This window comes from Pituophis catenifer, unplaced genomic scaffold (assembly GCF_029215685.1).
Source record: "Pituophis catenifer annectens isolate HBS135680 unplaced genomic scaffold, rPitCat1.0.hap2 SCAF_1, whole genome shotgun sequence".
Lineage (NCBI taxonomy): Eukaryota > Metazoa > Chordata > Lepidosauria > Squamata > Colubridae > Pituophis > Pituophis catenifer.
The window spans coordinates 225216599-225240077 of record NW_027256881.1 but is presented as its reverse complement, the minus strand read 5'-3'; the positions used below and the strand labels follow the sequence as shown (position 1 = coordinate 225240077).

The 23479-nt window shown below is 41.5% G+C and overlaps 1 protein-coding gene across 5 annotated transcripts in view; it reads right to left on the bottom strand.

Annotated features, from left to right (window-relative positions):
* Positions 1 to 23479, bottom strand: part of CLASP1 (cytoplasmic linker associated protein 1) — a 211333-nt gene that overhangs the window by 112007 nt on the left and 75847 nt on the right. For all 5 annotated transcript variants that reach the window (XM_070950573.1, XM_070950661.1, XM_070950488.1 and 2 more), the window contains exons 7-8: positions 17003 to 17100; positions 16119 to 16186 (exon numbers count right to left, since the gene is read on the bottom strand). In XM_070950573.1, the coding sequence (XP_070806674.1) occupies positions 16119 to 16186; positions 17003 to 17100 (166 nt within the window). The remainder of the gene's footprint in view (positions 1 to 16118; positions 16187 to 17002; positions 17101 to 23479) is intronic.

The following is a 23479-nucleotide window of genomic DNA, read 5'->3' as shown; positions in this document are numbered from 1 at the left end:
ACAGAAGTTAATGCTGTCGTGTTTATGGAAATTTTTTTTTAATGTTATTCACTGCAGCTTATAGCATAAGTTTAAAAAATACTGTATAAACGATGTCATTTGCACACACAAAATGGGTCAAGGAAAGCAAACTACAGAAACAATATTGTGCCACTAGCCTTGCTCCTTTTATACCAGTGTTGTGATGTCACAGGGACATATGAAAGGCTGCAGAGCTTGCAGTGCAAAAAGGGTAGGGCAAAGGACCCAGAGGGAGTTGCATCATGCAGCGCAGAGGGATGGCTGACGTAGATCTGAAAATGCATGGACAGCCAAACATTGTTAAGCAAACTCAGCCAATTATCTTCTCTTTCTCTCCCTCTCCCTGTAAGATCACTGAGGGGGGAAGGAAGGGAGAAAGAGGGAGTTGGTAGCTAAGCAACGGGCAAATAGCCCTGAGAGAGAGGAGGGAGAGAAAGTGTGAAACTGAAAAGTTTGGATATTATTAGTTGTTTCCCTAATTTCTGTAAATAGATTGGTACACAGTAAAATAAATAAACAAACAAACAAAAAAATCCTCCAGGGCATATCTGTCTCTGGGAAGCAACCTTAAAGGCAGAGACACATTCCACTGTAAAAGAACCTATGATCAAACTATGACAGATGGGAAGGAAAGCTCAGAGCATATCTGATACGGTTTGGTCTTTGCATGCACAGAAAAAGCTACAACAGTGACAGATAGGCTTTCCAGACACCCAGCTTCCTCTGCCAGAATCTTCTCTCTCTCAACTGTATTGAAAATACTGGAATTAAGCACCTAATTAATACTTTCACTTCAAGTAAAAGAAAGCCTTTTAACCCCGGTGGATTTGATTTAAATCAAGTCGATTTAAATCATGATTTAAATCATTAGTAAAAAGGCTTGATTTAAATCAAGTCGATTTAAATCATAATTTTTAAAGAGCAACTATCATCTCTGTCCCGCAGCAGCTCCTCCTGATCTGCTGTTGACTCACCAACAATCCTAATATTGCAGAACATATAGCCTTATGCTACATAACTATGCTCCATTTCATGTTGAATAAATTAAATTATTAATGTATCTTAAATAAAAAACTATCTTTAGATAGATTTTTACTTCAAAAGCATTTTATTAAAATAAATTTGATAAAAAATTTAAAAAAATCTGATTAAATAAAAAAATCCAATTTTTAATTTATTTTTTTAAAAAGTCATCTATTTTTATCCATCCTACTTTTACCAGAACTTAGTGAGTGAAAGGGACTTCCCAATAAACTTTCAAGTTAAATACCTCCAACATGCCTTTGGGATACTCAAGTACCCCAAAACTGGGATTCCTCTCAGTCTTCTCTTGTAATGCCAAGACAAACTTGAAAAGAACACTGAACCAGAGCAAAGTGAAGCAATGTGGTTGTTCTGCTTTGAACTAAGAAACAAAAAGACTACTGTTACTTTGCAAATCAAATGTAATGGGTTTCTTTCTTGTGCCACAATGGCACAAATGAATATGTATAAGGATATAAACGGCCATAATTAATTCTCTCAGTAGTCAAAAATGCCAGGCGTAGAAAGCACTTGTTGTGTAACTCATAAAAAAACAAAACAGTACTCTACTATTTATTACAGAATGGAGATCTGCTCCAAATCTCAATATAGAGCCAGAGAGTAAAGTAACACCAAACATTCCAAAAACAGTGTTATTCTGTAGACATACTACAATGAATGAACATAGAAAACCCAAAGATATATAGCTTTATCCAAAATATTAGGAATTTATAAATCCACAAGTACTGAGAAGAACAATAAGAGCCGAGGTGGCACAGTGGTTAGCGTGCAGTACTGCAGCTACTTCAGCTGACTGCTAGTTCAGCAGATCAGCAGATCAAATCTCACCGGCTCAAGGTTGACTCAGCCTTCCATCCTTCTGAGGTGGGTAAAATGAGGACCCAGATTGTTGGGGACAATATGCTATTTAGTATACTGTCTTTGGTGTAAGCCGCCCAGAGTCCTTGGAGAGTGGGCGGCATAGGAATATGAATAAAATAATAATAAATAAATAAATTGATCTTTCTTTAATTGACAGAGCAGGATACCTAGAGAGATACTATAGCTAAACTGTAATATTCAGCAAAATGTACACTAATTAGAAAATGTTAAGATAAAAATTTTATAGAGAAGAGGAGCATCACATAAAGATGAAAGGAAGCGTCATGTTCTGAAATGCAAGAAACTCAGGAAGTCTTAAATCCCATTTTAACTTAGAATCATTTTATCACAAATGCACATTCTTAAAATGTTATTAAGCCATTTTAATTGTGGGCATGAACTGGTGTGTGTGTGTGTAAGTGAAATGTCACTTTAAATTCCTGCAGGCAAATATTGATTAAAACAAGTGGTGAGGTATAGCAATATTTCTTTCATTTGTTCCTACTTAACTACTCCCTATGCCTGATGTCTATGGCTAAACAAATTAACTATGTTAGCTTCAAGCTGCTCTGATAAAGAGACCTACTTTCTTTCCTTCCATGAAAATGAAGGACCTTCAGCACAAATAAACCTAAGACTATCTGTATCTGGAATGTCCTATTGCAGGACCTAAAAAACCGGAAGCACAACTGGGGCACACCTAGGTCCAAGGGGCTTTCCATACATATAATCTGGATTACTAAAGTGGGTACCCATGCTTATTGCTTGAATGCTCACTTACATCATTCTATCTGTCTCTAGACAGCAAAACTAGTGTTACTATTCTTACATTCTCCTCTTAATTTCTTGCAGAAAGACACTGGTAGTCTCTACCACAAAGTAGTTTCCCTCCCTCCCTTTCACTGCTTACTTAATGTTAGCTTGTATGCGTTTTGTAAAATTTTAATTAACAACATTTGGAAGCAGTGGAAGAAAGTAGCCCATGTTGAACTGTGTACAGCATGGGTGGGTTATACTTACCTTTACTCCTGGTTCGCATCATGCCTGCGCGTGATGCACAGATCATTTATGATGACGTCCAGGTCAGTGGGCGGAGCCTTCAGCAGGTTTTACTACTGGTTCACCAAACTGGGTGCAACCCACCACTGGTGTACAGGTAGTCTTTGACTTACAGCCACAATTGAGCCCAACATTTATGCTGCTAAGTAAGACAATGAGTTTTGCCTTATTTTATGACCTTTCTTGCCACACTTGTGAATCACTGCAGTTGTTAAGTAACACAGTTGTTAAGTAAATCTAGTTTTCCCGTTGGTTTTGCTTGTCAGAAGATTGCAAAAGGTAATTACATGATCCTATAACAATGCGCCAATAACAACAGCCCTGTTCTAGTTAGTATCTAATATTCTGGATGTGCAGTATTTTAAGTTATTTGGTTGAGGAACTGCAGAGTGGTGCTACATTTGTATATCAAATCCTCTGAAGTACTTTTTTTGCCTTTGAAACTCAAGCACTGTTCAGCTTAAATATGAAACTGTACCTAAGATCATCTTAAGAGTTGGTTCTCAGACTGATAAAGATTCAAACAACTATTATATAAATAATCAGATTTGCCATTATATACTAAGAGAACTGCTTTACTCCTCATTAATTGTAATACTGTGAGAAAGAGGAAGTTTCTGCCCAAATGAAGATATATTGGCTCCAACAAGAAAGTTAATTTCTTTGCTGGAATTCTGGTACCTCTACTCCTTTTTAGCTTAATAAATCCTTAATAAATCATGAGAATTGCCCTTGAAAAAAAATTTCAGATCAGGAAGCTGCCAAAAGCCCCGATAATAATAATAATTAGCACCTGTAAGTACAAGGAACTCGATAAGATCACTCGTGGGAGTAATATATCAAGTATTTCATTGGTAATTATCCTTAGTATTTATAATCTGACCTTTTTTCAAGTCCAAGATGATTATTTAAATGCATACAGCTGCCATCATTAAACTGATAAAAACATTATTGCACTGAATTGTAAATAATACAAGTTGATTGTAATGATTATCAATTATCAAGAACTGTAATTAAATTGAAAGTTGAAATTTACATCTTATCATACGCAAGAGAAGATTTCTGCAAGAGAACTCAAAGGAAAGCAACTGATAGGCAGCGATGCATTTATTAATCAAAGCACCTACAATCCTCTCTTCTGTTTCATCTATTAAAAATAACTGAATCATGATTTCCAAACATGAACAGGACTAAAGTGAAACAATTTCAACAAACAAGCAATCCTTAAAGAGAAATAAGTAGGCATTGCAGTCAGCAGAGATGTAGTGTTATTATGATAAAATAATAAATGGGCGTCATAAATGGATTCCATAAAATGTAATATATCCAGAAAGAACAGGAAGATTAGGCAATAAATCTATGTAAGTAAATTAATGCTTTACATGTAAGTAAATTCTTAATTATTTTATATCTCTGCAGTTCCATTTAAATGTTCCCTTTACCTTCCTATTTTTCTTAATAAAAAGAAAAAAGCATGACTTGAAATACAATTTGCCTACAATTTCTTGCATGCTGCTGTCAGTTTCCAAATATTCTGCACCCCTAAAAATACGGCTAGAATTGTGCCTTAGGAAAGCATCATTAAAGATCTCTTCTCCCAAACAAATTTCATATTAAGTATTCAGATAAATACACCAGCAACAGTCTTATTAAATTAAATTTTAAATTATTAAATAAAAAGTTTGTAACCTTCAGATTTTTTTAAAATTTCTGAACAGTTTCTCTCTAGTAGATTAATCTCTGATTGTCTATTGTGGTGGCATTGTTATTCATATTTTAATAACCTTTCTGTATCTGCTGCAAAGCTACTGCTAGCCTAAACTTCTCTCCATCATATTAATGGTGCTAATGAAATTCCATTTGTTAAAATGGACGTTGTCTTACCTGAACGTCCCTTTTCTGGGCGCTGCGTACACTATCCATCAATGGGTTAACTTCTTCAGCCTTTGGCAATAACTGAGTGAGAGCTCAATTTCCCTTTCCTGTGGCCCTGCCACGCCCCCAATCCCATGATCCCCCAGTCTGAGCGAAGTTATAGGAGACCACACCGTGTCAGGTAAGTAACATAACTTTAATAAGTCCACAGTAAGAAAATCAACACAGATGAAACTAACTGGGCAGAAGCCAAATAACGAGGGGAGGGTATGGATAGTGTACGCAGCGCCCAGAAAAGGGACGTTCAGGTAAGACAACGTCCATTTTCCTGTGCGCTGCTCCCACTATCCATCAATGGGATATACCCAAGTTTAAACCCCATGGGCGGGAAGCTGAGTGCCTCCAGAGTCTTCCTCTGTCACCACCGACTGCAGCACCCTACGGCCGAAGGACGCTTCCGCCGAGCTGTAGGTGTCTATTCTATAGTGACGGATGAAGGGCGTCACCGATGACCAGGTTGCTGCTCTACAAATATCTGCCACCGACGCCTGCGTTGCCCAGGCCGCCGATGTGGCCGCGCTCCGGGTGGAGTGTGGGAGGATCCGCCCCGGGAGCGGTTTAGAGTCCAGCTCGTACGCTAAGGTGATGCATGCCTTGATCCATCTGCTCACCGTAGAAGCTGAGATCTTCAGTCCCATGGATGCCGGGTTGAATGATACTAGAAGCGCCTCCGTGTGACGGAAGGCCGCCGTCCTGCTAATGTAGATGCGAAGGGCGCGCCGGACATCGAGGGAATGCCATTGTTTCTCCCTGCTGTTGCGTGGACAGGGGCAGAAGTCCGGTAGGATGAGCTCCTGAGCGCGGTGGAACCAGGAGTTCACCTTTGGGATGAAGGCCGGATCCAGCCGCAGGACCACCGAGGAGTCCCTGAAGATGCAGAGATCCTTCCTGATCGAGAGTGCTGCTAACTCCGAGACTCTCCTGGCTGAGGTGATGGCCAGTAAGAAGGTCACCTTAAACGATAAGTGTTTGAGGGCAGCTGAGCCTAAGGGTTCAAACGGGGCCCCCATTAAGGCTCGGAGGACTAGTGGGAGGTCCCAAGACGGGTACCGGTGCACTGTGGGGGGGCGCAAGTTCTTGGCGCCGTGGAGGAACCCCCTGATGCGCGGGTGATGGGACAGTGCTTGGTAGGGCGGGCATGAGATGACCGTGGACAGAGCCGCTGTCTGGCGTCTTAGGGTCGCAGGCGCCAGTCCTTTCTCCAGTCCTGACTGCAGGAATTCGAGGATGTTCTGAACCGTTGCCGAAGTTGGGTCCTCATGGTGCTGGGAGCACCAGCAGCAGAACGCCCGCCACGAAGCCTCGTAAATGCGAGTCGTTGAGGGCCGTCTGGCAGCTTGGATAGTATTTACTACCCCATTCGAAAGATTATCTCTTTTTAGGATGACCCTCTCAAATGCCAGACGGTCAATTGTAGCCACTGAGGCTCTGGATGAGTGACCGCTCCTTGGCATAGTTCCACCTGGTGGGGGGGGATCTGCCAGGGTCGACCCACGGACAATGCCACGAGGTCGGCATACCATGGTCGTCGAGGCCAGTTGGGCGCCACTAGCAGTAGGTCGGCTTCCTCGGCCAGCAGCTTCCGGATGAGGCGAGGAAGGAGAGGAATCGGTGGAAAGGCGTAGAGTAGGCCCTTGGGCCACCTGCATCGTAGGGCGTCGTGGTCCTCCGCCTGAGCTGATGGGTAGCGGGATATGAAGCGGGTCAGCTGGGCGTTGCTCGGGGTCGCAAAGAGGTCCACCTCCGGCATCCCGAAGCGGGCGCTGAGCTCCCGAAATAGGCGTGGGTGTAGTTGCCACTCCGCTGGGTCTATCAGTTCGCGGCTGAGCCAGTCCGCCCTGACGTTGGTTGCTCCCGAGATATGCTCCGCCCTGATCGACAGCAGGTGAGACTCTGCCCAGGCGAATAAGGCCTCGGACTCGAACATCAGCGCGCGGGACCTCGTGCCCCCTTCCTTGTTGACGTGTGCTTTTGCTGAAATGTTGTCCGTGCGGATTAGAACGTGCTGGCCTTGGAGTGCAGTCTGGAATTGACGTAGTGCCAGCCTGATTGCTCGGAGTTCCAGGAGGTTGATGCTGCTGCGTCGTTCGCTCCTGGACCACTGGCCCTGGGCTACTAGATGGTGCAGGTGGGCACCCCATCCCCGCAGACTTGCATCTGTGGTTAGTGTGAGTCTGTCCGGGTCCAGGAATTCGCAGCCCTTGAGGAGTGCGGGGGACCTCCACCACTCGAGGGAGAGACGGACCTGAGGTGGTATGGTTACCTTGCGCTTCAGGTTTGTCTTGCCTGCTCTCTGGAAGGGCAGCAGGAACCATTGGAGGGCCCGCGAGTGTCTGCGTGCCCACGGAACGATACCGAAGCAGGATACCATCTTCCCGAGGAGTGATGCTAGCTGAACCAGGGGCACTCTCCCCCGTTCCGAGACCTGCTGGATTAGGTCTCGAATGCTCAGGATCCTCTCCTGAGAGAGGAACACTTGGCCTTTGACCGAGTCGATCTCCGCCCCCAGGTGCAGAAGACGGGACGACGGCTGTAATTGGCTTTTCTCGAAGTTGATGGAAAAGCCGTGGTCCTGGAATGCTCGAAGGACTCTTTCCATATCCTTGGACGCCTGGCCGTGTGACGATGAGAGGATCAGAATGTCGTCTAGGTAACAAAGGAGGCGCACTGGAATGGTGTGGAGTGTGGCTGCCACCACCGCTACTAGCTTGGTGAAAGTGCGGGGCGCCGACGAGAGTCCAAAGGGCATCGCGCGGTACTGGAAGTGGTTGCCTGCGAACTCGAATCTCAGGAAGCGTCGGTGACTGGGATGGATTGGCACATGGAGATAGGCCTCCCGCAGGTCGACTGATTGCAGGAGGTCCCCTCTCCTTACGCCCGCTAAGATTGTCTTGAGGGAGTGCATTTTGAATCTGCGATACTTTACCGACCGGTTTAGTCGTTTGAGATTCAGAATGGCTCTCCAGCCTCCCGAGCTTTTGGGCACCAGGAAGAGGGTTGAGTAGAAGCCTGAGCCTTGCTGGTCGTGAGGCACCGGTTCTATAGCTCTTATCTCCAATAGGTGTGAGATCTCCTGTGCCAGAAGGACTCTGAGGTCCTTGGACTGTGGGACCGGGCAGCGTACGAAGCGACTGGGCATAGGACCAGAGAATTCGATGGAGAGCCCCGAAGAGATTGTGCGTTGAATCCACGAGTCCTCCGTTGACTGGGCCCATTGGTGGTGGAAGAGTTGGAGTCTCCCGCCGATGGGGCCCACGGTCCGGCCGTCACTTTCCCCTTCTGGCGGTTTTGAATCCCGCCCCGCGAAAGGGCCGTTTAGCTTGCTGGGGTCGGCCGCGGTCTCGGAACTGAGATCTGTCCTGGTACCTGCTCGCAATTTGGAATTGGGAGCGTTGTGGTGGGGGTCCTCTCGGCCCAGAGCTGGTCCGAAAGGGCTGCTGGTAAGAGTAGGGCGTGTATCTGCGGTCCTGCCGCCGGTACGCCGATGGGAGCACCTTCCTCTTATCCTTATCTTCGACCAAGAGTGGATCCAGGGCTGCCCCAAACAAGTCTGGAGCCTTGTACGGGGCTGCGGCCAGCTTCCATTTGGCCTTAAGGTCTGCCTTCCAGGGGCGAAGCCAGAACAGCCTCCTTGCTGTGATGTTCGAGGCCAGCGATCTAGAGGCGAATTTGGCGGAATTCAGGGATGCATCCGCGGCATATTCGGTGGCGGCTACGATCTTATTCAAGTCCTGGTGTAGCCTCGTGTCTTCCGGGGGCAGTCTCTCCTGTAATTGGCGTAGCCAGATGAGGGTGGCTCTGTTGAAAAAGGAGGTTGCCGTTGCCGTCCTGACTGCCCAGGCCGCTGCCTGATGAGACTTACGGAGGGCCCACTCCGTCCTCTTGTCCTCAGCTTTGAGCCCGTCTACCGCATCCGTGGACACCATCGATGAGGAAGACAGGGAGGCTACTGGCTGGTCCACCGATGGTAGAGCCAAAAGGTCCTCCAACTCCTGGGCCGAGCAGTAGAGTTTCTTTTCCAGGCTGCTCGGGGTAGTTAGTGAGGCTGGCTGTCCCCAGGGGTTCTGGATCACGTCCGAGAACAGCTGGGGGCAGGGGATGCAGTCCTTCTCCTGTTTGGAGGACTTGAAGAGTGCATCGTGGGGGCCCGCGGCCGCGGGTTTAGGCGCAGAGATGTCCCCAGGCACGCCCAAATTGGTTGTGAGGCGTGCCTTGTGCAGGAGCGACTTGAATAGGGCTGGACGAAACAGGCCCGTGAATGCCGGAGAATCTGGCCTCAGACCCTCATCTTCTGAAAACTCGAGGGTCTCTGGGCCATCCTCGGCCTGGTCAGAATCCTCTGACGAGGATGACTGGGCATGCGGTTGTTGGTGCCGGGCCTGTTGCTGTTGGGGCGCCCCCTGAGCTGGTAGTTGGCGAGGGGGGCCTCCTGCAGCCTGCTGCCAGCCTGCAGCCAGGAAGGAAGACATTGCGGCTGAGAACATGGTCTGGAAGTCTAGCTGATTGGCTGGGAGGGGTCCTTCTGGGGCACGGAGGCCAGCTGCCGTTGGTGTGAATGTAGCTTCTGCCCCACGGTGGCGCCAGTGAGGTGAGTCCGACAACGGAACATCCGGCAATGAGCGAGAGACTCCTCTGGCCCGTGGTAACTCCTGGCAGACCCCAGCTGCGCTCGGGGTTGCCGGTGTTAGGGTCAGCTCTGTCAGGCTTGTGATGCCGGTGCTCGCCTCTGCACGTGCTTGGGGGGTGGGCCTGGGAGAATCAGGCTCCTGGGCCGGTGTTGCCGCTCTATCCATCTGTGCCTTAGCACAGAGGCGCTCTAGGGTTTTGTGGCGCCTTGCAGCGTCCTTGTCCTGGAACTGGGGCTCCCTTCCCCCGCGGTCCTTGTGATTGGAGGATCGCTTCTTTGAATGCTTTTTTGAGGTTCTAGCCTCCTTGTGAGGTGGGCTTGCCTCTAACTCTGGGTCTGATGAGAAAGGGTCATCAGACATGGCCATGGTTGCCATCCTGTCCCCTCAGGGAGGTTGCTTTGGCTGTGCCCTAAATGAATCGCCGGTGCCTCCAGGGAGATGGAGCCTGAGGGTCCCCAATCCCTCTGCAGCGAAACGCTCTTTGAGATGGCCCTGCCGATGGATGAGGGCCTCCAACTGCCACTCTGGGAGGGGCTAGCCTCGTGGAGATGAAACCAAGATGGCGGCCCTGGGGGGGGGTCCACCAAGATGGCGGGAGCACGTGGCTTTGGACTCCGAGGCTGGGGAAGCTGCGGTCTCACAGCGGCGGCCCGAAGGTCCTACCGCCTGCCGCGCTCAGCCTAAATCGGCCCCAAGGGCTCCGGCAACGAAGGGGGGGGGGGCGGATGCCTCCCGCGCTGCTCCCCTGTTAGCCACGTGCGTTGCGCTGGGCTATGCCTGCAGCGGACTCACGGCGGCGGCCCGAGGGTCCTACCGCCTGCCGCGCTCAAGGAGGGACAGCTCCGGGAATTTCCTGGCGCTGGGAGGGGGCGGCAGCTTGCCTTACCGCTCTCCGCTGTCCTTTCGCTGCTCCGCCGGCTGCTTACTTCTGACCCCGCTAGTGGGGGTAGATGTCTCCGCTCGCTCTCCCCCCCCCCCGCTGCTGTAAAGGGGGCTGGTGAGAGCCTCTGTCGAGCGGGATGCGTGGGCGGCCGAAAAACGTCGCCGCTTCTCAGCTGTTGAGCCGATCTTCCTGTTTCGGCTTTTGAGGCAGGGAACCGTGAGAAAAAAACCAACTAGTCAAAAATAAAATAAAAACCTAGGAAACGCTAAAGAAGGGAAAGAAAAATAGGCTTTTGAAGCCTGGAGCTCTGATGGACACTTCAGTCTTTGCCAATAACTGAGTGAAGACTGGGGGATCATGGGATTGGGGGCGTGGCAGGGCCACAGGAAAGGGAAATTGAGCTCTCACTCAGTTATTGCCAAAGGCTGAAGAAGTTAACCCATTGATGGATAGTGGGAGCAGCGCACAGGAAAATATCAAGAACAAAATTGTTTGCTCATGCTCAGATTACAGATTCAGTCATCTGTCACATAGCATGCATTCTGTACAATTTATTAAGCAAAACACCTACCATTGCTGGCAGTCATGATCTGCAGCAGTCCAGTGATGCTCCCTAATCTGAAAGTGACTGCACAACACATGCCTGTGTGCAGTCTCTCATCAACTTAAAAACCAGTTCCCCCTCCTCCTCCGAAGTCCTAGTGCAAGAAGCTAGTGCTATACAGTTCCAAAATGAAAGCTGCTTATGCAGATAAAGAAGAAAGACTTGCTCTGTATAGCACAATCATCCCCCTCTCTGGAATAAGAAAGAAGGCGGTAGAAATATAGCATTTCTACACAAACCCTGATTTGAAAACCTTTATCCAAAAAGCTCCCTTTACCAACCTAAAGGATTTCCATTTTGAATTAGTACATGTGCTTCTCAGCAGAGTATTTATTGGAAAGCCTGCTTAATTCAAGCGGACACGATCATTCAGAAGCAGTATCTTTTTGTGTCCGACTTCTGTCTTGCTTTAAGTAAAATGGGATGACTTTTGTAATTTTTGAATTGAAATGCATCATTCACAACAAATTCAGTAATTTGTGTTTTTGTCAACATCAATTGTTTTTCTCTCAAAATAGGAATGTTTCTATTGACTTTTATGCACATTGCACTATTCATCTCTCAGAACTTGAAATAAGCACTCTATTGATTTTTGACAAGATCCAAATAACGCGCATAAACTCCCTCAGCTTAATAATGGCAAAATCCAAATAATGTTTGCCTTGAGATTCCTTATATATTAACTGTTATTATCTAATTCATTCTGGATGGAGATGATAGTAATCTAGCATAATGTGAAAGCATCTATTTGGAACCCCTGCTTTTGTTTTGATGTTTTAAAAAACCCAGGTGGGAATCATCTTCTCAGATATCTGCACAGACCCTGTATAATCTAATTTCTTTTTCATATTAGTTGCCAAGAGTTGCCATGGTGAAGAAACTACGTAATTCTCATATTTATTTATACTTTTATTTATTTATCATCCCTCCTCTTCTTAAATACGTATCTGTGTATGGCTCACAATAAATCACAAAAGTACATTTTAAAAACTTGTAAAACATAAGCAAAATACATTAATCAAAGCAATTATGATACAATGCCAAAGCAATTACACCTTTATTGGGCTGAACAAATAGACCAGCATCTGGGGATACAACCAGGCTTCACAATTGTCTGACAGGCTATGGGGAGGCTTTTCACACACATCTTAAAAAGCACAAATTCTCCTTGTTCTTTTGAAAAAAGGGTTATAGTCAATCTGCATAGCTGCCTCAAAATATGACCTTTGATGGACCAACCACACAGATATTTCCATGTTTATCCAAAGTAGATCAATACAGAGATAAGGACATGGTTGAGACGATCATTTGTGAGTTAAAAAAAAAAATCAATAAACTGGACTGTTTTGCTCCTGGTAGCTATAATGCTTCTGCTAACTGGTTAGCCAAGCCATAATAAACCATATACAGAGGAATATTCATATACAGAGGAAAATTGATTTTCCCCAAGTAGTTAAAAAACTGCACACACTAAGGAATGTTATATGGACACATCACTTCACCCAAATGCTCATTTTCAGTTTTACAATCCAGGCTATGAAGTTGGAATGAACCAGAATATAGTATTCCTTTCAAGGCTAATTTGAGAAAAGTATTCCATACTTCAGCTACTCCATATATGGAACTGCAGCTTTAAACAGTACAATTTATTGATATTTGAGAAAATATGAACTACTGTTTCCAGATTTGGGGAGCATGACCAGGAATGATCAGCATACATTCTTGTTAATTTCCATGCCTATCAATATGGCTTTCTTTATACTAACCCCTGAACGAAATGCTATAAAAGAATTGTCACATTTGATTATAAAAATCAAAACCAGAAAAATAAGTCTTGACTTAAATACCATCCTATTACACTAGAAAATGGAACAAATAAACACTTGGGTGGCATAGTTATCAGACTGCAATATTCTGTAGCACACTGCTGTAAATAGCAGAGGGCAAAGTGAATCTCATCTGAGTGGCTGAAGTATAACAGATTTCTCAATCCTCAAAAAGCAGGGGAGGGGGAAATTGCTTCTTTGGAAAGTAAAGCTTTAAAGGCGGAGCTATAGAACCAGAAATTCCTCTCTACATTAATTCTAAACCCTTGTTTTTAAACAAGACAATTAATATACCTTCACTTTCATCAGAAAAGAATCAACGCCAGCTGAAATTGTTTTTAAAAAAGAAAGAATTGGTTCTAAAGAATAATATGCAAAGGTTTGCATCACTTCAATTCACATCCAGAAATAAATTTCTACTGAAACTACAAAAAAGGCTGTTAACAGAAAAATAATTAGCTGAGATCCTGAATCCAACAATTTGCAGATCTCTCTCTCTTTCACACAGACACATAAACACATATGTGCACAGACAGAATATTAAGAACCAGTGAGAAATCCAGCTTGCAGCTTAGCACCATTTTCTGCTATAAAAAACTGAAAAACCTTCCTGTAACCTAGCAACTATGGCATATCAGCAAGATAAAATCCTTCTTCCTGTTACATAAAGTAAAGCCTGGTTCACATCACCATTTGTATCTAACAACTGGCATTTTATTTCTACTACTATAAAAACATAAAGCCATTCTTCATAACAATCATAAAGCGGAGGTCAGTCACTGAAGCTATTTTCTCTAAAATACTATTCCTTGGATCGAGCATTTTAAAGAATGAGAAGGCCCAAATAACTGACTAGCACTTTGGAAGTCCTCTTGGACTTCTATTCAAGGAGGACTTTTTGCACATTCATCAATTGTGAACTTTTCTGCAATGGGATGCATTACTCACTGCCACTCAACCCTTAGTCATCTCTTGATGAAATTACTGCTATGACCTGTAATAGGCCTATCCTTGAAGAGCATTCAAAGAAATTACAATTGGTCCGTAACTCATGCTTATGTAGTTATGGGTGTGCCTTGTGGCACTCATGTAAAACTTGTCACCTTCAAGACCTATACAGTTTACACAGTTGGGTATTTGCTGAATGATTTTTTCCAAATAACACTTGCCTGCTCAATAAGATGTAATTGAGTTGTTTATGTGTCCCTTTGACCAGAGGCCATCATCTTCAAGTGTCAGAGAAACATACTTTTTTCAGTCACTGCCTCCTTCTATGGAACAGCATTCCACCTTCCATGATATCTGAACATCTCCCTTCCTTTCTGATCTTCAGAAAATTTGTGAAAATATGGCTGTTCCACTAAATTATGGAATTTGATTCGCTATAAATAACACTCCTAGTTTTTTTCTTCTTCCAGTTTTATGTTATCACCAGTTATGTCTTTCAGTTTTATGTTATCACCAGTTATGTCTTCCAGTATTATGTTATTACCAGTATTATAATGTACATTTTGTTTTTAAATTTGACTTTATTGTTTTTAATCCCAATTACATATTACGACTTGTATGCCACATATAGTGAGCTGACCAGACCAGTTCTAAGCCATGTAAATAACAAATATTGCCTTTCTATTCAGTTGAATCTATTTTTGCAAATGGTGGAGACTATTTTTTCTTTATCACAATTTCTACATAATTCATTTATTACGCACTGATCACACGTAAATCAATTGTATTTTTTGGACTATAAGACACTCCGGACTATAAAATGCACATTAGCTTTAGAGGAGGAAAACAAGGGGAAAAAAATCTGCCTCTGCCGCCCGTTCGTCACCTCTGCGGCTCATTTGCTGCTGCGGCTCGTTCATCGCTGCCCATTCACTGTCACTGCCCGTATGCTGCCACTGCCCATTCGCCACTGTTGTGGCCCATTTGCCGTGAACGGGCGGTCGCAGTAGGCAGCGGCGGCAATCTCTGCTGTCTAGAACAACTGATCAGCACCGTACCAACCCCCTCCCCCCACTGCAATATTTGCTCTAAGACACACAGACATTTCCAACCACTTTGGGGGGGGGGAGTGCATTTTATAATCTGAAAAATACGGTAATCAGCTTTGTCAAATTACCTCCACCACTCTAATATATACACGCACAGACACATGTGTGTGCACGCACACACATATACACAAATAAACTTACCTACTTCCTGAAGTGAGGATATAACACCAACTGTGGCTTTGCATCCACAAAAACTATTATTTCTCAACCAACAATTCCTTCGTAAGATGATCCTCACTGTTATCTCACAAATCCCAAGTGAATCTATACATTTCCAGGGTAGATAAATGTACCTGGCCTATTCCTCCAATGAATAGGTCCTTTCATCTCCTTTCTCTAAGTTAAACACTTATTTACTGATTGCACAAGACATCAAATCCAGCATGAATCTCTTATATCTAGCACTGTATTTTGGAATACATTTACGGTTGCAATGAATGCCTGTTAAATTCTAAACTAATCCTCAAAATCCAACATCTCTGTTCAATGGTAAACATATTCCTTGGTCAAACAAAAGCATCTTAATATTTGCTATTTAATGTTAAGCAAAACACTGTACAGCATAGCTATCATAGTATGTGTCATTTTTCAAAACAGGATTCAAGCAGAACTGCTGCTCTGACAATGGAAGTTTGTCCCGTAAAATATTTCATTTTAGTCACAATCTAGCTGCACAAAAACAATTTCCCCCAATCTGGTATTCTCCAGAAGTTGGATAGGATACATAGGAATTATAATCCAAAACATCTGAAGGGTAACATGTTGGGGAGGCTAATCTAGATAATCTTCTAACTATCATAGCACATTATTTTTACCAACACATTACAGACTTTAAATAAGGTAGTGAAGTATTTTGTTTACATTAAAATTTAGTCCCCCTCAAACTATGAAATAATTGAGCATGCAGAGGTAGCAGAAATCATATGGGCATAAAACATACCACTACTTCTATAATTCTGAAAATATTCTAATATTGCATATGGACTAATTCATTGGATTTCAGCCAGATTTATTTACAAATTACCATATATTAATAAAAATGTCTATATATATATATAATGAAATGTCCCCTCCAAAAGTAATATGCCAAAGTAGAAAAGCATGATGCTCATAGTTTAATCAATAAAAGAAAATTTAAAACAATTTTAAAGGCACTAAATCATTGATTTAATCTTATTTGAAGAAAACACTACTACTCACCACCAGCTCCCTGAATCATGGTGCCTGATTTCTGGACTTCATCAAATTTTGTAAAAATTATGTTCAGCCTGGTTTGAAAAAAATGAAGAATAATGATTTTGGCAGTACTTAAATGACATCCAAATAAGGCATATTTGTGCTTCTAATTTTAAGTCCTTTTCTTCTTCTTCTTCTTCTAATTAAATGTAAATGTTAAATGAAAACAAAAAAAGAGACTACATTTTTTAAAAAAACATGGAATTTCAAACCGGTACATAAATTTTACTGTATTCCTCTTACCCTGACAAAATTTAGTCCATTCTTCAATCTTAGTTTTAATTTACTGAAACAAAAGATACAGGTAGTCCTCAATTTATAGATGATTGTTTAGTGATGGGACAATGAAACTCAAAAAAAGCTATTTAGGACACAAAACTCCAATACCTGGGAACCCCTCTCTGTTGTCACATGACCACATTTTGGGCTCACGTTCACAGCAGCAATTTATGACATTTTTGTGAAAATTGGTATTTACTTTTGATTTCCAGCAAAAGATATCCTATAGCGAACAATGGATTCACTTTATGACTGCTATTTTTGCTTAAAGACTGCCACAATAAGGTTATAAAATTGAGTCTAGTCATGTGGTAACCTCCCTTAAAATCATCACAACTTATGACCAAAATTGTGGACTCAATTGTACATTGAAGACTACCTATACATCATTTTCCAGGAACATACACAAATAAAATGCCACTACTTCAGGATATGTTGCGTTTTAATCTCATTATTTTCAAGATAGTATCATAAAAGTTGCTTACAATAATCTAATTTTTTTAAAAAAACACGTGGACTTCAAAACCTAACAAATGAACAAAACTCAGAAAAAGAAGCTTTTCACTCACCGAGACTGTGGCAATCCTTTTTTGCTGAGATCAGCTCTTACACGTTCACCTACATGTCTGTAGATTTCTACAAGGCTATTTATTGCTGCATCACGAACCTAATCATTAGAGAATAACAAAAGGAAAATATTTTATATGTTGCAGTTTATGACTAATTTATGATTAAAAATAGTTATAGTTAATTTAAGACAATGGCTTTAGAAATCACAATAGATTCATCTTCATTTAGTTTCCTTGAAATGACCACAGTTAACGTAAATCAGTATTCCCAATGACATCCAGGCAACAAATCATAATTAAACGAAAGCACAAATTTTCAAAATTCTTCTGAAAGAACCCAAGATTCTTAAAAGCTTAGTGAAATTAATGCTAATAGCCTACTTGCTATATTATAGCTTATTGGAAAATAATTTCTATACAGGTATGGTAGTTCATGACCAGTCACTTACATCACTGTTCGAAATTACAATAGACCTATCAGGGGTCTACTTACAGTATGACCCAGATTTGAAGTTCTAACAGTTGAACCCCTACCTATAGTCACATGACAAAACTTTGGGGGCCGGGCAAAAGGTTGCATTTCTGTCTGTTTGCAGCATCCTGTGGTCGTGTGATCATGTTTTATGGCAGTTTTGCTGAAAATGGCATTTACTTCTGGTTTTCAGCAAAAGCATGCCCATAGCAAACAATTGTATTGGAACTGGAAATAAAAAGGAAGGGGAATTTTTACTGGAATTTATTTCTGCATGTACATTTCCTGCTTACCTGAGAACCAGGTTATAATGGTTCTTCCCACTATCATTTCCCCACATCATCTTTCCTGTCTACAAGGGCACTATTCAGAAAGCACTTCATGGTCTGATGTTGTGGTGAAACAATACAAAGCTAACAACTGCACTTCTTAGAGAAAAAAGCAATTGCTGAAACAAGCCAATTGGCTTCAGACACCATGGCCAGTTATCCAATTAAAGAAACTTTCATTGAGTACCGGTAATCAATGTGTTTGTATGTTTCAGTATGTCTTGGTGGGGAAAAAAAATTCTCTTTGTTTTTCAATAATGTCCATTCATAAAAGTCATTATTTTAACCAAGTATTAAATCAATCACAACTGGATGGGTTTACTATTTATCCATCCATCCATGAATTATTTTACCTTCCACTTAAATGAGTAGGCAAAGCAAGTAACGATTAAAACAGAAAGTATAGAAAGTTCCAAAATGAAAGTTAAAATCAAAGTAAAAAATCAACAAATAAAAGAATCAGTCTGATAATGGTAGAATATAAGAGGAAAGAATGAATGAGTGAGTGAACAAGTAGATAAGTGAGTGATTGGTGGAAAAGATAGCCCTTTACAATTTTCTAAATCTAATGATAATAGGCAACAAATGCAACTCCAAAAATAGTTCACTCCATGGCAGAAGGACTTCTCCTGTGTGGTAAAATAAACTAATCTCTGACTGGAAGTATCTGGCAAAGCATCTTTTTTCACAACTTAATGTGAAAGCAAAAAAAAACCCTAAAAGTGTCAAAGAGGATGTCATCATTATTCATCCAATTACAGAGAAAATTTCTGAAGGCTTTGAGAAATAATATCAGAGCAGATTAATAGACAAGCTGGAACTGCCTAAGGAGATCACAAGCCACGGAAGTGTCTGTAGTAATAAATATATGGCATATATAAGGTGCCACAAGACATTTTGCAATCTGTTGCTGCAGAAAACTCATCTGGCTAACTCTATGGTAATTTGTATGTGCATATAATTAACTATCCGACTTTCAGTAGAGCCTCTAGCACAATCAATCGCATTTCAACCCTTCCAGCCTTATACCCTGATTTGTTAACCATAGATAACAACAAAAATGCAGAGATTAGTACATTAATAAAAAGGAGCCCATTTTCCCTTAGCACTAACATAGAATAGTGCTAAGTATATTCCTAGAGAAAGAAAATATCCTTTTTCAAAAATCAGCATACCAGTGCAGCAGATTGTTATTAGAGGAATCAAACTCTGTTTCTCTTGTATGTGCAGATTGCTAAGTTTTGTCAATATATTTACAATACACCTGCAGGAGAAATGAAACATGTTTCTTGCCATCATGCTTAATGGAAAAAGCTGTTAAACAATCTTTTAAAATGTCATACTAAAAAGAAATTCTGTCTTTTCTAAATTTTACAGAGAGTTTTGGGTTTCCTACCTTTTCTAGAGATAAGAAATAATCAATATTACTTGGGTTTTTTTTAAATAGGCGGAATGAGGATTAAGTGAATGTAGATTAAGGCAAAAGAAAAACAAGTTCTCATGCTGAACAGCAATATAAACTTGGCATTTGATTTTATCTTGGCATGATGTGTGAACCCAGCCATAGTGGTTTGTAAAACTAGACTATAGTTGTTAAGTGTGAAAGAGGCCAATGTAGAGGCCATTATTCAGCCAATAATGGTTAAATGGTTAAAACCAATTTGATTTTATTGTTTATTAGATTAATTTAGTCCGTACTATCATCTTATTTAATGTTTTTAGGTCTTTTGATATTTTTTCTAGTTTTGTGTACTTCTCAGATTCCATTGGAGTTAGGCTGCCAATAAATTTAAATAAATAAGATAAATAAAATCAAAAGAAGTGAATTATTCATAGGAGCAATCTTGGTCAATATAATACATTGCATCAGATTTGGCATCCACTTCAGACTCAAGGCCTAAATCTAAAGCAACTTACACTTTAAAAAAAAAAAAAAACTTTTAAACAGGTACAACAGTTTGCTTAAACTGAACTTTTGAATTCTGCATCACAAGAACCTCTAATACACTAGAAGGTCACAGAGGTGAGATGGGTGGTGTAGAAATTTGATAAATAAATAAATAAGGTAGTTATAATGAAAATATAATTTGAATGGCCTTATAAACGATGTCATAATAGGTCAATGTGGCTACCTGTCTTTGATCAGCATCAAATACTGATTCAGAAGGGAAGTTCCAGTTCAAAAAGAGGTTAAAATTCAAAATTGATCTAGGGACAACGCGTATACACATCCAGACATTAACAATAGCATTTCTAGAAAATACTTTCCTCTTCTGTATTTTTCTCTCTCAGAGCTGCAAACGTTTCTAATTAATCCTCCATTCTTCTTTCCCACAAATCATACTCATCCTGCCAGCCATCTTCACTAGGCCTCTATCCTCATCCCAAACGGTCCTTCTACCCTGTTCTTCCACCTTTCTGGCCTATCATGGCTGAAAGCTCTCTTTGTCTCCATGGTAACCACAGGTAAGCCACTGTTCTGCAAGACTGGAGGGAAGTAAGGCTTTGCCAACAGACTGCCCAAGGTCTTAGCATCTTGAGGAAAAGAATGATCACAGGAGGGCCAAACATACATATTAAAGGATATTTTTGTGCATCCTCCCACCAAATTATTTACATATATATGTATATTTTTTCTGAACTGTCACTGTTCAAAGCTACACAACTGCTGATAGGCAAAAGTTCTGGAACTTGGACTTTCACTACTGGCCTTACATATTTCACCCATGCCCTGGGACAGGAAGAATCAACTTCAGGATCCCTAGGCAATTCCAATACCTCACAAGTAGTGCATCTCATTCCCCAAAAGAAATGAATAAAAAGATAGATAAATAGACAGTCATTTTTGTGTGTGTATAGATGAAAAGAATGTATTTAAGAGGACTACTAAAGAATAGGGCCACGCTGTTGGCCCCATCTCCAGAGACCCAAGTATTAGTGAAGAATTACCCATGAAAGATTGTTATCTGCATTCAGAAGAGTAGCACTACAGAACAGATGGAAGGAGAAAAGTTAAATGTACGTTTTTTTGTCACAGTCAGTAGCATTTCCTTTGAACAACCCAACAACTCATTTGCCTTACAGCAAGAACATGGGGCACCTGGTTTATTCCCTCTCCTGCAGGAAAATTGGAGGAAAAAAGATAGAGATTTAAAATATTATTCTAAGTCAGTTTCTTCCAACTTGGTATCTTCCTGATTGGTTTGGACTACAATTTCTAAAAATTCTCTGCCATCTTGGCCAATACATATAGAAAGTACCAAGCTGGACAAAACAGTTTTAAATAAATTTTGAGCTATCACACATAAACAGGAAATGATGCCTTTAAATAAAATCATTCAATACTTGATGTTTAGTTAATCATCATAGATTTCATGACAGACTGAGGGAAAATAAAAAATATATATTTAATTAAAACAGCCGTGCAAGTTTATTTTTTACCATTTAAATATCAATAAAGTAAGCCTCAGAAGCAAAACAATGGTTTTATGGATTTAGGGGGAACTATTCATTGGTGTACTTATCAAAAGCTTTTTTACAATGCCCAATTCCAAATTTCTGGGTAGGATACAATAATATAGAACAGTATAAAAAAGGCATCCCAATTACTTCATTTCATACAATTAAAATTCAATAATAAAATACTTGATGGCCCCAAAAGAAAGCTTAGGCATTCCTGCTAAGAGCCAGATCAATATACAAAAACATGGCCAAGGTTATACTTGGCTGGAATTTCTTAACAGTGGTTTCATGACATGTAATAAAGTTTATGATGCGGCATTTATTTTTTAGTCCTACATTATGCTTTCCGCTCAAATGAGTTATCTGAGCAACATGGAAGTCTTTGCAGAAAAAAATTAGAAACTCAAAGGCATTGGAGCTCTTGCCTACAATATTTAAATCCTGGCATCTATTCCAGGGGTAGTGAATAAAGATAACTGCATTTTTTTCTTACAGCACAATTAAACGTTATAACTGTTATATGAAGGAGGGAAGCAGAAGGTGAAAAATCATGAGAAAAATTAGGATTTGGAATAATACAGCAAAGGTCTGAAATACATAAAATATCAAATATCAAAGTGTTTAATACTAGGTATCATTTAAGGTATGACTCATTTAAAAGAACAAAGGGAAAAAACCACAAATAAAAACCAACAATTATTCAAAAGCAAATCAATTTAAAAATCAATGGTCTTTTCTACTTCATTTCAACTAGAAATAAGAATACGGTTATCCTTTCAGACTACCAAATTTCCTCCCAAACTATATCACTCCAAGGCTGTCTGGCAGTTTCTAAGATTAAATCCACAAATCCAGAAGCAGTGCGAAGTATTCCAGATGTTGGGTTGAACACTCCCCAAAATGATGGATTGGGTGACTGACAGTCCATATATTGCAATTAACAGGACAATGCTGATTCACTGTGGCTTTATATCTATTAGTGATAGATTATGTTCTGATAAGATTTGAATTATCTATCCTTTTCAGTAAACTCCAATTATTAAATTGACTGAGTTATTTTTAGACCTGTTCATATCCATTAATAATTAGGTTCATTTCTAATTATATATGGATCAGAACTGGTATAATTCTATCTTGGTTTTCTGGCCTGATCAGGAAAATAACAAATGCTTTGCAAAGAATGGTACTCAAGCTCAAAAGGATTAAGATGAGGAATAATTAGAAAATGTCTACATTTTGGGGAAAGACTAATTACCCCATACCAAGAAGAGAAAAAGAGAACAATTAATACCTGTAAAACAATGGAAACCTTCCTCTTTACACTCTAGCAACAGCTGCTCCCCAGTGTTTGTTAGGACAGTAGCTGATTTTAAAATGATTTAGAAGAAATACTTATACCTAGAGTGTGCTCTCTGTTATTCATTATTGTGACCCGCTGTTATTTGTTAATGTATGCAGGGCTTTTTTCAAGCTTCCACGTTAGGCTGGAAAAAACATTATTTTGCTTTAAGAGTCACATTAGCGACACTGTTTTAATAATTTGGTTCATTAAAGCATAGAATTAGTGAATAGGAAATAAAAATAGGATGGAAGAAGAAAGCCATTCTTTATATTCTCTATTCACACATAAACTTTCATAGAAAGCAGTCTTCAAACTATTGGTCAGCTGCAGGAGCCAAAATATATATTGCAAATGCCTCAGCATCCTTTTGAAAGTGTACACAGTTTAAACAGAAAAGCTGGTCTTCTACTAAAAAGGGGGTTAACTTAAGCTTACGATTTCAGTGCTGTACATGTAATCCCTGAGATATGATAGATCAGTGGTCCCCAACCTTTTTATCGCCGCGGCCCGCTGAGCGCGCGCAGGGGTGGGGGCACGGCCCAGGAGCTTTTGCGCACGGCCCATTGCGCACGGCCCAGGAGCCTTTGCGCTGCAGCGTTCATGTCCCCCGGCCGCTGCGCGGCCCGGTGCCAGGTACTCCACGGCCCGGCACCGGTCCGCGGACCGGGGGTTGGGGACCACTGTGATAGATGACTTAACCAACATTCAAAGTTACAACAGACACTCCAAAATTACATATGATCCTGTTTCAAATGGTCCCCAAGGGTGAAGGTCATTCACCCTCACGACACACCACAGAAATATTCACCTTGCTCCTCCTCCCATTCTCTGAGACCCCACAGCGCTTGGGCCTCCTCCCCACACACCCATCA